Source organism: Cricetulus griseus (assembly GCF_003668045.3).
Source record: "Cricetulus griseus strain 17A/GY chromosome 1 unlocalized genomic scaffold, alternate assembly CriGri-PICRH-1.0 chr1_1, whole genome shotgun sequence".
Lineage (NCBI taxonomy): Eukaryota > Metazoa > Chordata > Mammalia > Rodentia > Cricetidae > Cricetulus > Cricetulus griseus.
Window position 1 is genome coordinate 172,544,495 of NW_023276807.1, and position 14,073 is coordinate 172,558,567.

The 14,073-nt window shown below is 43.4% G+C and overlaps 1 protein-coding gene across 1 annotated transcript in view; it reads left to right on the top strand.

Moving 5' to 3' along the window:
* Nek10 (NIMA related kinase 10) overlaps positions 1-14,073 on the top strand; it is a 159,929-nt gene that overhangs the window by 23,156 nt on the left and 122,700 nt on the right. Inside the window, exons 8-14 of the mRNA XM_035453369.1 lie at positions 771-838; positions 2,582-2,661; positions 3,594-3,680; positions 5,743-5,967; positions 8,546-8,685; positions 10,182-10,243; positions 12,225-12,302. Of these exons, the coding sequence (XP_035309260.1) occupies positions 771-838; positions 2,582-2,661; positions 3,594-3,680; positions 5,743-5,967; positions 8,546-8,685; positions 10,182-10,243; positions 12,225-12,302 (740 nt within the window). The remainder of the gene's footprint in view (positions 1-770; positions 839-2,581; positions 2,662-3,593; positions 3,681-5,742; positions 5,968-8,545; positions 8,686-10,181; positions 10,244-12,224; positions 12,303-14,073) is intronic.

Here is a 14,073-nt window from a genome sequence, read left to right on the forward strand (position 1 = left end):
GAACCTCACCTGGAAAACAGTGTGGAAGCTGTGACCCGGGTGTGAGGCATCTTAGTCATTCACATGGCTTCCTTGGGAAGCTAGACCAGTTTCTCTTCCACTATGTCCCTCCACCTGCCAGTCCCTGCATCTCCACCTGCCCCTGTCCTCTCTCTCCCCTCTCCCTTTCAGTCCCTCTAGGTGTGGCAAGCCACAGGCTTCCTGCTGCTTGGGGTGCCTGCTCAAGCTCTTTGTCTTTGTGTGGACAGACTGGTTTCCCATGCTTGCTGGAAGGGAGTTGCCAGGCCCAGGAAGTTACTTTGAGGGCAGCTGTCTCGGTACAGGAACTTTGCCTGTCTGACCTCCCTTCTCTTCATGAGTTGGGATATTTAAGAGCAGCATCTCTTAAGTACATGCCTTGAACTTGAAGAAGGTCCAGGAGCCTCTTCTCTTTAATTGTAAATATGAGGGATATTTTTGTATTTACAATACTAGTTGAGACTGGGGTAGTTCCTGGAGTTGAAACACACAGTCCAGTCCTCCATTGTTCCTTTTGTGGGTCTGTGTTTCCATTTTTCCTTTCTCTACTTTCCCTATTTTGAGGCAGAGTTTCTTTGTGTAGATTTGGAGCCTATCCTGGCTATGGAGACCAGGCTGGCCTCGAACTCACAGAGATCCACCTGCCTCTGCCTAACGAGTGCTGGGATTAAAGGCCTGCGCCACCAACGCCCGGCAACTACTGCCTCTTTTAATCTCTGGATCTCCCTTTGAGTTATTTCTTTCTTCAATAGATATTTTTCAAAAACTTGCTGCTGTGAAAGACCAAAGAGAATGGGTCACTGCAAGCGGAGCCCACAAGGTGAGTGGACCCCCCAAAAGCTAGTTCTTGAGTTCTACATGACCCCGTGTGGCATCAGTTCACATACCCAAGTTTCGAGCCTGAGGGCTAAACTACATGTCATTATAAGTCATAACACTGTTCACCCAACCTAAAATGATGGTTTCTCTGCTCATCTCCTAATGATCATTATGATCATAAGGAATAAACAACTGGTACAGTTTATGAAGGATTTTATTTTTCTGTCCACTTAATGGCAGCTGAGTGCATTACTTTAATGTTGTAAACAGAAAGGAGTTGTTTGTTGTTTATTTACAAATAAATGAAAGTCATTAAATAAAAGACATATTTATGTTTACATATAAACAAAGCCCATCTGTCTTGTAGGGTTTTAATAGTTGGAACCATACGAAATCACCATTGTCTATAAGCCAGAGATAATTGAATATAGCAATTTCATGTGATGCAGACTCACAAGGTAGTATAGTATTACAAGCATAAGGATCAAGTATTTCTTTTAAGGGGCAGGATATGTGGCCCAGAGAAAGAGAAATTTGCTCAATGTGCCAGGGGTCCTGGGCTCTGCATTCCCAGCAACACATACACATGCACGCACGTGTACACACACTCATACAGGCACACGTGCACCTTAAAATAAATGAATGCTAGTATAATTGTAAGAGTATGTTTATTCCACTATTTAGCTGGCAGCTGTGCAGTGCAGATGTCCATAACCTGTTGAATCTTCCAATCCAGGAGGTCACTGTACATATCAGAGCATGACTGTCTAAAACATGTTAACATACGCTGCCTATTGTCTAGAGGGTGAGTCTAGGTGATGCACAGTAGTTTGCATTTCAACAGGTGGTGATTTCACTGATGTTGCTTAAGATCTGACAAAAAAGTAACTTTAAGTTATTAAGTTGGCTTGGCAAAAATTTTGAAAATGTGGTTTCTGGGATTGAAGTTCGTGAAACACACCAGGTGATGGTGGGGATGCGGAAAGACTTAGAGAAAGATGGCCTCAAAGGAAGGAAGTATAAAGGGCATCTGTATGATGGAAACAAAGCTCCGTCCCAACAGTCACTTCATAGCCTGCAGCTCTGATGGGAGCATGCTTGGCAAGAATTTTTTTTTGGGTGGGTGGTCTGTGCTCTGAAAATTTAGGAGCAAGAGAATTTGCATCAATGAGGATTCAGGGAACACATTATTCTCTCAGGAAATCCATAAGATACTAAACAATTTAGTATTGTTTTGAAAAAGTTATGTTTTACAGTGATTCTCAACCTGTAGGTCCCACCCCCCCCCTGGGGTGGGGTGGGGGTAGGGATGGGTGGGGTGGAGTTGAACAACTCTTTTATAGGGGTCACATATCAGATATCCATCATCTCATATATTTACACTATGATTCATAACAGAAGCAAAATTACAGTTATGAAGTAGCAATGAAATAATTTTATGGTTGGGTCACTACAACATGAGGAACTGTGTTAAGGGTCTCAGCATTAGGAAGGTTAAGAACCACTGGTTTATAAAGACACTCAATAACATTTTAGTGGGTAACATTAGGAAGAAAACAAACAAGTAATTATAAAATCATATATATATTTTCTACTTGTATGCATATAAATTTTTTAATTGAGTAAAAGAAAAGAATCCAGAACAAAAATAGCAAAAGGTCAGCATCCATGATCTCTAGGAGCAGTGCACCATTCAAGATGCTTTTAGGCCTTCTGTAATTGTGTTTTCTCTTCCATTTTTCAGACATTGGTGAATTTACTTGGTGCCCGAGACACTAACGTCCTGTTGGGTACTCTTCTGGCACTGGCTAGCTTAGCAGAGAGGTAAGCACACCTCAGTGCAGTCCAGTCCTCAGTGTGGCTGCTGTCACAACGTAGGTGGGAGAGAGATGCAGACACACAGGCTGACCTGTTGCTTGCTCAGTTAAGGCACGTGGGAAACGGCATATAGTGAAGAGTCACCTGGTCAGAAAGCATAATTTAAAACTGAAGTTAGATGGGAAAGTTTCTATGGCGGGGTATCCCACTTGCTCTCAGGTTCCATCTGCTGTTTGAAGGAGCATTACTGTTGCTTCCCCTCCCTTTTCCTTTCAGGACAACTGAATTCCTATGCCAGTCAGATCCCTTACATCTTCTTTCTTCATTCTCAACTGTATACCCCTGTAATACATAGGACATTTTCTATGATAAAATGTGGCTTTGGAAATCTGTCCTTCTATAGTGTCATTATTTTAAATGAAACAGCTATAAATATACTTTCATGTCAATGAGCAGATGATTATGTTTTTTGAGAACAGTATGTGATTCTTTGTTTCTCTGTGTTCTCATCTCACAACTCCTTACAAGGTGTCTAAGTTACTTTTCTATTGCTGTAATAGAAGAAATTATTTATTGGGCTTGAAGTTTCAGAGTGTGCATCCATGACTGTTATAGCAGGAAGCATGGCAGCAGCTAGGCAGGCATGGCACTGGAGTAGTAGCTGAGAACTTATATCTTGAGGCACAACCATGACACAGAATGAGCTAACTGAGGATTGCCTGAGTCTTTTGAAACCTCAAAACCTGCCCTCTCTGACAGGCAACATCTCATAGTCCTTCCCAAACAGTTCCATAACCTAGGGCCCAATTATTCAAACCTATGTGCCTATGGGGGCCGTTCTCAAAGCACCACATAAAGTAATTTGCCCACTAGGATAAAAAAAATGTGACCATAATAGAATATCTTTTTAGTAACTACTAATAATTTTGCATTTGTAGTCCAGAGTGTAGGGAGAAGATCAGTGAACTCAACATAGTAGAAAATCTCTTGATGATTCTGCATGAATATGACTTACTCTCCAAAAGGTAGGGTCTCCTCCTCATGAAAATGCTTCCTCAGGGGAACATGGAACTTGTAGTAATTTAAATCTATGACCTCTGGCCATGGTCACTCAAATTTCTCTCTCTCTCTCTCTCTCTCTCTCTCTCTCTCTCTCTCTCTCAGATTAATGTGTGGAATAGGGAAATAGGTAGAGTTGCTACAAGCCATTGTGTTTAAGGCAAATGTGATAAGGTGTTGACTCGTGTTGTGGTCCCATTATAACTCACAACAGAATTTGGAACAAAATGGATTCCTTTCTGCTTCTGCTGTGATTGCTCTTAAGGAAGACTGTGCTAATGGTTATTAGGCGTGTTTAGGCTTGTACATCTACATTGTTTGGCATTAAACTACAATTTTGTGAAAAGCCAAGAGTATAGAAATCCTAAGAACTGGATTCCTTTGAAAGCTGACTTAACACTGTTTTACAAGAGTGTTGGTATAGATAAGTGTCTCTGCTTTTACACTTGATTTGAACTTACTCAAGAGACAAGGTGCCAGTCCCTACCACAGCTGAGTTAGATCAGAGTGTGCAGCATGAGGTAAGGGCAGGCTGGGAGAACTCTCTGGTTCCTTGCAGGATTCTGGTGCCTTGGAAGACTCAATCACCAAGACTGAGCACAGAATAGAAATTCCTGATCAGAGTGAAGGGAGATAGGAGGAAATACCTCGGCAAAGACAGTGCTGTGTCCTAGAGGCAGACAGTGGGAGTGTGAGACGAATGCACTGACAGGCACAGCTGGGCCAAAGGAGGCAACGTGTCAGAAACTAGAACAGTTAATAAGTAAAAAATGTACCAAATTCTGACCAATTATCAGGATGTTCCTTGAGCCTCCCCGAGTCCCTTTTTATCTACATAAAATTCTATTTTTCATATTTTACTAATGAGATAACATAACATGCTTATCTAGGTGGTTAGGATGGGTGTTGCATGGTAAGATGGTGTGGATTTTCACATAAATGTTATGGAAACTCCCCAACTTTCAGCACAAACACATTCACATTCCGATAGCACATACAGAAGCAGGGTAGCAGTGGAACACATCCACATGACGTGCTTAGAATAGAAAGGGAATGTTTCTCTTGTAGATAGTTTGAGAAGATAAAGCGTGCTATACCAAAGAAGACCACTGTTTTATTGTCGTTTGAGACAGGTTGATAAGCAGCCCTCCCTAGACTGGTCTTGTTCTTACAGTGACCCTTCTGTCTGCCTATTTAAGAGTTGGGATTACAGACTTGAACCACTATTCCTCATAGAACATGTGTTCTTAACATCAGAGCTGGGAGGGTGGGGGCATGGAGAAGTCCTCTGGGAATGGAATTGCAGAGCAGTGTGGGAATGTGAACCCTGAAGAGTGTTGAGGAGAAAGGGGGCATGAGCAAACATGTTGCTCCAGAAAAGGACAGACATGGAATTACCCTTCAGAAAATGAGCTTTATTAGGAGAGAGGGGGATACGGACCCACTTGCCATGATCTGGCTTTGAGGAGGAATAGCCTTGAAGAGGGGTAGTAGAGGAATGGTATGTCACACCATTTAGGGGCAGTGTGACATCATACCAGACAGGGGCAGTGTGATGATGTTGTGAGGTGCAACAACACTGTAGACATTATCAGCTTAACAAGAAAGTGGAGAGGTGGTCACTATGGATCCATAGTGTATGAGTAGGGGAGAGAGAGAGAGAGAGAGAGAGAGAGAGAGAGAGAGAGAGAGAGAGAGAGAGAGAGAGAGAGAGAGAGAGAAAAAGTTACCAGGCAGGAGTTAGAACATGATGAATTCCTGTTAGGACAGCAGGACACAGGGGAAAAACCAGCAGGAAGTCGGCCAAGACAAACCACAGGGGAAGTGGATCTGCTCTTAAAGTGGCAGCCCATGATCTAACAGAGAGGCGATTGGCAGAGGGTCCCACCCCTTACTCAAGATCAAGGATCACAGGGTGGAAGAGTAGTGGCTCAAGCAATAGATTCTGTGCCCTGATGGAGGCTCCAGTCATGTGATGTCACTGATGCAGGATTGGTGTGATTGTCACCCTTGCTCCCATCACACCAGACTTACAGCTGAGCTCCTGCGACTGCTGTGTGCTGAGCCCCAGGTGAAGGAGCAAGTGAAACTCTATGAGGGCATCCCCATCCTGCTCAGTCTGCTCCACTCTGACCACCTGAAGCTGCTGTGGAGCGTTGTTTGGATTCTGGTCCAAGTGTGTGAGGACCCAGAGACCAGTGTGGAAATCCGTATCTGGGGTGGCATCAAGCAGCTCCTTCATATTTTACGAGGGTAAGTGGGGACTTGGGTCTTATAAATTAGTGGAATATTCTAGTAGCTCTTTTTGTTTGTTGTGTTTTGAGACACTGTCTTTTTCCATAGGCCTGATTATTATGGAAATCACTATATGGACTAGGTTGGCTTTGAACTCACAGAGATCCACCTGCCTCTGCCTTCCAAGCACTGGGATAAAAGGTGTATGCTTCCTGTCTTAGTCAGTGTTCTATTGCTGTGAAGAGACACCATGACCACAGTAACTCTTATAAAGGAAGACATTTAAGTGTTGCTGGCTATAGTTCCGAGGTTTAGTCTACTATCACCATGGCAGGAAGCATGCAGGCAAGGAGGCAGACATGGTGCTGGAGAAGGAGCTGAGAGTTCTATATCTGATCAACAGGCAGCAGGAAGAGAGAGACAGACATTGGACCTGGCTTGAGCATTTGAAACTCCAAAGCCTAGGCCCAGTGACACACTTCCTCCAACAAAACCACATTACTTCCAATAAGGCCATATGTCCTAATCTTTTCAAATAGTGCCACTCCCTATTAGCCTCTGGGGTCCATTTTTATTTACACCACCACACCTGCTTTCTAGTAGCTTCTATGCCATGACCATGAAAAGAGATGGTTTGTTAAATAGTTTGAAATTGAAATTTCTTGAGTATATATTTCATTATAACTATATTTTCTGAATTAAATATCTTGAAGTATTGAGTAGTAATACATATTGGGGCCATCTTTGGAGATATTCTGTTACTTAATATTATTGTAGAGCATAATTCAGCCCCAAGGGTGCCAAGTCAGAGTCACAGGCAGATGTTTCTGCTCAAAAGAGACAGGCGTGCTTGTGCTCCTGATCTATCAGTAGAGTTTATTCCGTGCTCTCAGGCAGAGTGGCTTATCCGTTTTAACATCACCAGAGATTATCAAATCACTATGACTCAGACTTCATACTATGATTCTTTTATGGCTTTTCTCTGTGGGAATATCTCAGAGCATTAGAAGAGACTGCAGAGATATGAACAATAAGCTTTAATAATGATTTCTGTGATTGTGATTGTATTAAGTAGGATATAAAAGCCTCAATTACTTGGATATATAGATTATAAATATTTCACCAGTCCTGTGACATAATAGGCTATTCCCTTGGTCAGAACAATTGCAAAGTTGTTTTGTTTGTGCTTATAGGTGAAGATGATGGATGTAGTTATCCTTGGATAGTTGCTATTTTCTTTTTTTAAGTTTTATTTTCTTAATGATGGCTGGAATTCTATAATAGTTAAGTATTATTTAGAGTTAATTATAACACAAGGCACTTTTCCCTCATTAGCTCAAGTCATAGGTTTTATATAATTGATAGACAAAGTTGTTTCATGTCAAAGACTCATGTTCCAACCCTATCCATAAATGGTGTTAGAAAATGTTTCCTTGAAAAGGTGATACATGTCAACTCTTACTGGATGTTTAAAGCAGCTAAGGTGATTTGGAAGGGCCTGTTCATAGCTGGGTATGTACATTCTATGCCTGTACCTGGCCACTGGGGCAGGTACTAGAGGAGCTGCTGCCTGGTGGCTGCCTGGTGGCTGGCAGCACTAGTGTTAACAGGCTGTTGCAGGGCAGTTTTCAAGAAACTCATTTAGGCCTGTGCACCTGCAGCCTCCAACAGCCGGAACATTGCTGTCAGGCTCAGTGATCACCACACAGAGTTCCAAGATAATTATGTCCACAGATAACACCATCAATGGAACTGCTCCTTGCCCCAGCTCAGGACAGAAAGAACAGAATGACCCAGATAGCATGGACAGAAGACAGGGAGATTTCATTTGTGTTATGTGTGGGAACGTACAGACCCAAACAGCTGATGTCACAAGAAATAAATAACTAAAGTAACCATATAAACCAAAGGGAACAAAACAGATAGCAGACAGAGCATCTGTGGTGGGAAGCTCTGCACCCGGAACACAGCAGACCAACTGCAGAGCATGGGTTTGTGAGCTGTGGCTGGAGATGAGTAATTGAGCTATAGAAGGGAGGAAGTCACACAGCCCAGATGGGAAAATGAGTGATGAGTGATGAACATAGCCCAGCAGACTAACCCAAAGACTTGAACAGCCCCAGAAGTAGCTAAATAGAGAGCAAGCCTTAAAAAGGTGCTTTGAGGCAGGGGAGAGGGCAGAGAACAGAGAGAAATGGCTGACAAGGCCAGGTGAAGATAGTAGGGCTTCAAGCCATGCTCATGGTGAAGCTAAAAAGGAAACAGCTGAAGACCGAGCAGGATTGGTTTTCACTAAGAGGAACTCAGAGGAATCCTGGCTGAGATCCAGCAACACAGACTGCAGTGCCCCAAGAATTCAGTCCTGGGGAGTGCCGGGGAAGGTTGGTCAGGGCCTCTCATCTCACACTAAGTACCACACTTGGTTCTAGCTGACTTTTAAGATGAAGCAATTAAGAACATAGAAAACCTCACAACTTGGTGCCCATTTTGTTTGTTTATTATAAAAAAAAATGCAGGCTCTTTGTAAGATTTTCATTGTGTTTGAGGCACAGAAGAAAGTGAATAAATGGCCTGAGCAGTAACTTTCCTTTTACAGAGACAGGAATTTTGTTTCTGACCGTTCCTCCATCGGAAGCCTGTCCAGTGCGAATGCTGCAGGCCGAATCCAGCAGCTGCATTTATCAGAAGACTTAAGTCCTGGGGAAATACAGGAAAATACTGTCTCTCTCCAAGCAGGTATCTGTCTTATACGATGGGGTTTTGTCACTTAGTTCTGCATTCTTTATTGTGTTGTTATTCCTTGTTATATATAGCATTAGTGTAATGGAGTTGAGTGTACCCCATTGCAGTATTCCAAATGTGTAACCGTGAATGCACATGAATGCCAGAGCCTTCTCGGTACTGGTGTTGGACTGCCAGGTTAATGATACCACAGATGAGATTGCTAGATTAAAGCACACAGCTTGATCTAGGCCAGAACCATGCTTCCTACAGTTTCCTTGATCTGAGAGTATCCTACTTAATACAAACATCCACTCACAAGGGGCCATGGAGTCTCCTTCCCCAGACCAGTTTCAAGAAGAAGGTAGAGATGACAACTGCATGAGCTTCTCAAGGGAAGTGAAACTGGATAACCCTTTTCTTGGTAGCACTTCCTCCAGCTTGCACCTGTCAAGGTGTGGTGCCTGACCTTTGGGTTTAGTAGAGCAGCCATGCAGTGTGGGTGCTTCAGGGACGTCTGGACCCTGGAGCAGCCAGGAGAAGAGCAGAGGGTGCTGGAGATGAGTGGAACTTGGGGAGGCTCAGAGACGAGGAATATGTGTGGCAGAGGACAATCGTTGAAAGCAATGGGCACAAGACAGGCTTGCTTTGTTCACAAATGTTTCCTACTGGAGAACCGAAGTATAGTTTCATCAGAGACATGTGAGGGCAGAAAACTAGATCTTCCTTCCCTTTGAAGTCTGAGTGCAATTGGAAAGGCCTGTCCCTCTCACAGGCTGTGCTAGCCTACCTGTTTAAAGGTTCACCATAGATAGTGCCAGCTGGTCCCAGAACCTTGTAGATGGTGCCAGTTGGTTCCAGAGCTCCTGGTATTCTGGGTGTTCTCAGAGTGGTGCAATTCGTGATCACAGTGGGACTATAGGGACAGTGTTTAGAGAGGGACATGAGAGGCTTGGGAGCTAGCATTCCCCAGGGGATCAGGTTGGTGGGGTACCTAGGGCTGTACATGGAGACAGTCTTCTGTAGCTATATATATCACATGGGTTTACTTGATATCACCCCTTTCACATCTAAGTAAGAAAAAGAAGCCATTAGTGGCGTCTGGGTATTTCTTTACCCTAGATGGTTGGCTATGTGTCCTTAGACACACTTCTTAAGACCCCCAGGCTTCAGCTTTGCTCATGGGAAATACCGCTGTGAGTATATGGTGATGTGTGGAAGTCTTCAGCATAACATACATGGAGGCTTAGTAGGAGGAACTGTGTCTCAGTTACAATGTCACCAGAGGCTGCTGGGGGGATCAGGAAGGGCACAGCTCAGGACTCTGGGCCCCTGATGACTGGCAGTCTGTCACCGTCTCTGAAACTGTACAACATAGCATCATCACCAGGATTTGGGGACTGTACTGAAAGCAGTGATTCATTTACCCAGCTGTTTATTGTATTCCTGGTAAATGCTGGGCACATGCTGTGTCCTGAGGATGCTGACAGGTTTGATTGCTTGCCTTCCAGCTTGCTGCGCTGCCCTGACTGAGCTGGCGCTCAATGATGCCAATGCCCACCAAGTGGTTCAGGTAAGAACATCATGACCAAGCCCCCCTTGGGTTGCAGTTTGTATTCCAACATATGGGTTTGAGAATCCATCATGTAACTAACAAATATCTTATCATTTCTTCTTTAGCTTACAGAATTCCAGTTTATATTTCTGTCCTCAGTTAGCTCAGTTGAATTATGCTCTAGTTTGTTGTCGTGTTATGACAAAACATTGACCAGAAGCAGCTTCAGAGAGGTAGGGTCTATTTGACATTCACTTCCAGCTAACAGTCCATTAGTGGGGAAGTCAGGGCAGGAACTCAAGGCGGGAACCTAGAGGCAAGAAAGGAAGCAGAGACCACAGAAGACTTCTACTTACTTGATCCCTTTGGTGTGTGCTCAGCCTGCTTTCTTATACAGCACAGAACCACCTACCCTGGGGTGACAATGCCCACAGTGAGCTGAACCCACCTGAATTAATTAACTATCAAGAACATGTACCATACACACTCAGTCACAGGCTAGGCAGATTGAGGCAATCAATGCCCTCACTGAGACTCCCTCAGGTAACTCTGGGCTGTGTCAAGTGGATAGCTGAAGCTAAATAGAACTTAGGACAGACTTAGGTAGCTTTTCCCTGCCTTACTGCAGTCCATTTCATTTGGGTTCTTGCCAGGTAACTTCCTCATGTGGAGTAGGAGACCACTGATAGCTGTGACTTCATCTTCATAACACATGGTGGCAGTGGGGAGGACATAAAGCCCATTGGCAGTATGGCTTATGGGGAAGCAGTAGGAAGACCAGCCAGGTTGGGCACAGTTCCTGCTGTCATGACTTGCTGGATTCACTCCTCCCTGGGGGGGGGGGATCTTTCCACCTCTCATGAGTATACTCATGAATAAAACAGAATTATAAAATAATCTACAGGGTAGTTATAGCTATAGAGGTTAGGTTCATGCAATCATTCATAGCTGGCAGAAAGCCACAACAGGCTTTTATCCCCTCCATGTGTATGTCTGAGCAAGTCTAAAACAGTGCTGCTTCCACAATTAACCCGATTTCTTTAAAGTTTGTCCTTTTTGTCATTTTCCCTTTTCTTAAAAATACTTATTTATAAAATGATTAATCTCTGAGTATTCATTCTCTAATTATCAAAAACAGAAAGAGAGGAAGTATCTATGTTTTCTAGTTGGAATTTGGTATTTTGGAATGTTTATGTACCTGTGTTTTCATGGGTCTGTTCATTCATGTGTGTGGGTGCGCATGCATGTGTTTTCGGAGGTCAGAGGCAGCATTCATCAGGATATTCCACTTTTTAAAAATTAACATTAAAAAAATGATGCATGCACAAGTCTGCCAGCCTGTGGGTTTGCACACATGAGAGTGCAGGTGCCTGTGGAGTCCAGAAGGGGCATTGGATCTCCTGGAATTGGAGTTACAGGCAGTTAAGTCATCTTAACTTTGGTGCCAGGAACCAAACTCCAGTTGTCTGCAGGAGCAGTGTGTGCTTTCCTTTACCAAACTGTCTTTGCATCACTCAATCTTGTCTGAGACAGGGTGTTTCATTGGCACAGGACCCACTGATTGGGCTAGAATGGGTGGCCAGTGGTCTGCAGGCAGCCTCCTGTCTTTGCCCTTTCAGCACTGGGATTACAAGTGTGCCATCTCACTCAGCTTCGTGCTTTTTCTTTCTTCTTCTTTTGCTTCACTGACTGCACTGTCACTACAGTCCTATAGCTTGAATATGAAGATGTTTGAATTCTTTTATCCTGTCCCTTCATATGCTCCCACCCTTTGTTTTTATAATATTTAAATCAATTAAAATTTATGCAGTTATTATATAATATTATTATATAATACTACCTTGAAAAAAATTAAACTTGTTTGTAGTCTTTGGCATTTAAAAATATCCCATTGACAGTGTTAGTGTTGTCCTTACTATCTGTTTATGCTCCTTCTGAATGCTTCTCTCCGTGTAGTATTGCAACTGGTTGCTGATCCATGGCCTCTTTATTTTTCCAGGAAAATGGTGTATATACAATAGCAAAATTAATTTTACCAACCAAACAAAAGAATGCAGCAAAAACTAATCTACTACAGGTAACAAGCCTGTCTTTTGCTCTTTATCTCAAGGTATTGAAATCTGGGGAGCCTTCAATAAGATAGTGTGTACTTTTTAGGATTGTTTAAGTTAGCATTGGGCCCTGTACAGATGATGAGGGACTGTGCTTAGTGATGAGTCAGTATGAAAAGCAATGACTCCAAACAGCACGGAAGGCCCAGAAACAGCTCCTTCATGTGGGTGACTTATATGGCTTGTTGAAGGTCAGTGTTTGAGGGAATAGGTATGTTTAGGTATGTTTAGCTTTTCCTAGACATTGTAAAATACACATGTGCACGAGGACAAGATGCTTCCCCATAATTGTGTATAATTTTCATGTTTTTATCTATGTGTTCAAAAGGAAGGTCATTCTCAAAAGGACTTTACTATTGCCATCTAGCATAATGGCCAAATTTTGCAGAGCCCCTCCATACTACTGTGTGCAGCCAGGCAGGGGCTCTGGAGAGGTACTATGAGGGCACAGGAAAGCTTGGCTTTCTCTAGTGCATCTAGGTACACAGCACAGCCAGCCAGAGCTGTCATGAGCATGAACTTTGTTAAGCCAAGAGGTTTTAAAACTCCAGATAGAAAGGGTTCCAAGTAGTACAGTTCTCCAAGTTCTCATCTCTACCATTTCCCAGGCTCCTTCATGTCCCTTTGTTCTCTGTCTGACCCCGGGCAGCGTTGTTTGGACCTTCTCTGTTAAGATCATCAATTCTATGAAATTATCCCAGGTTTCCAGAAGACCACAATCCCTCCACTGGTGGTCTTGGTCACAAGTATACACAATCACCCCACTGGTGGTCTGGGTCACAAGTGTACCCACTTACTGCACCCCCTCCCTCTTGCTCCTGCCTTCCTAGTCAGGGTTTCTATTACTGTGGTGAAACACCATGACGAAAAGCAGATTGGGAAGGAAAGGGTCAGCACAGGAATCTGGAGGCAGGAGCTGATGCAGAGGCTTTGGAGGGGTGCTGCTTACTGATTTGTTCCCCCATGACTTATGTGCTCAGCCTGCTTCCTTATAGAACCCAGGATCACCAGCCCAGGGATGGCCCCACTCACAATGGGCTAGACCCTCCTCTATCTATCACTAATGAAGGAAATACCCCACAGCTGGATGTTATGGAGGCATTTTCTCAATTGAGGTTCCCTCTTATCAGATGATTTTAGCTTTGGTCAAGCTGACGTAAAACTAACCAGGCACCCCCATTTTTTCCTCCCTTGTGTTCTCTCCTCCACTCCTCTTCTTTCTTATCCCTTCCCCTCATTCTTTCTCCCCTGAAGAATAACAGAACTTTTCTTTTTATATGAAAATATGTAATTACATGTATTTATTTGTGTGTGATCATGTGTATAGGCAGTCATGCTATATGGAGCATGTTTTGATGTCTGTGAACAGTTTGTGGGCATTAGTTCTCTTCTTCCACCATATGGGTCCTGGGGATGAAACTCAGGTCATTAGGATTGACAGAAAACGACTTTGCCCACTGAGCCAACTTGCTGGCCCCAGAAAACTTTTTTTTTCTCAGTTAAAGCTTTGTAAGCCTTTTGATTGTCTATCCACTGTTCTGTTTGGAGAACGGTTAGGACTTTTAATCAGGAGACCAGTCTGTCACATTTGAATCCAGTGTGCCTGTTAATTGTTTTTATATGCAATTGTTTCTAGTGGTTAGAAAGTTGTGTGAACAGAGAGAGTGAACCTGGAGTCCCTGGATGTCTTTGGTTGTATGGCTTCTTTGGCAGAAGAATGTCATTTCTTATTTCTCT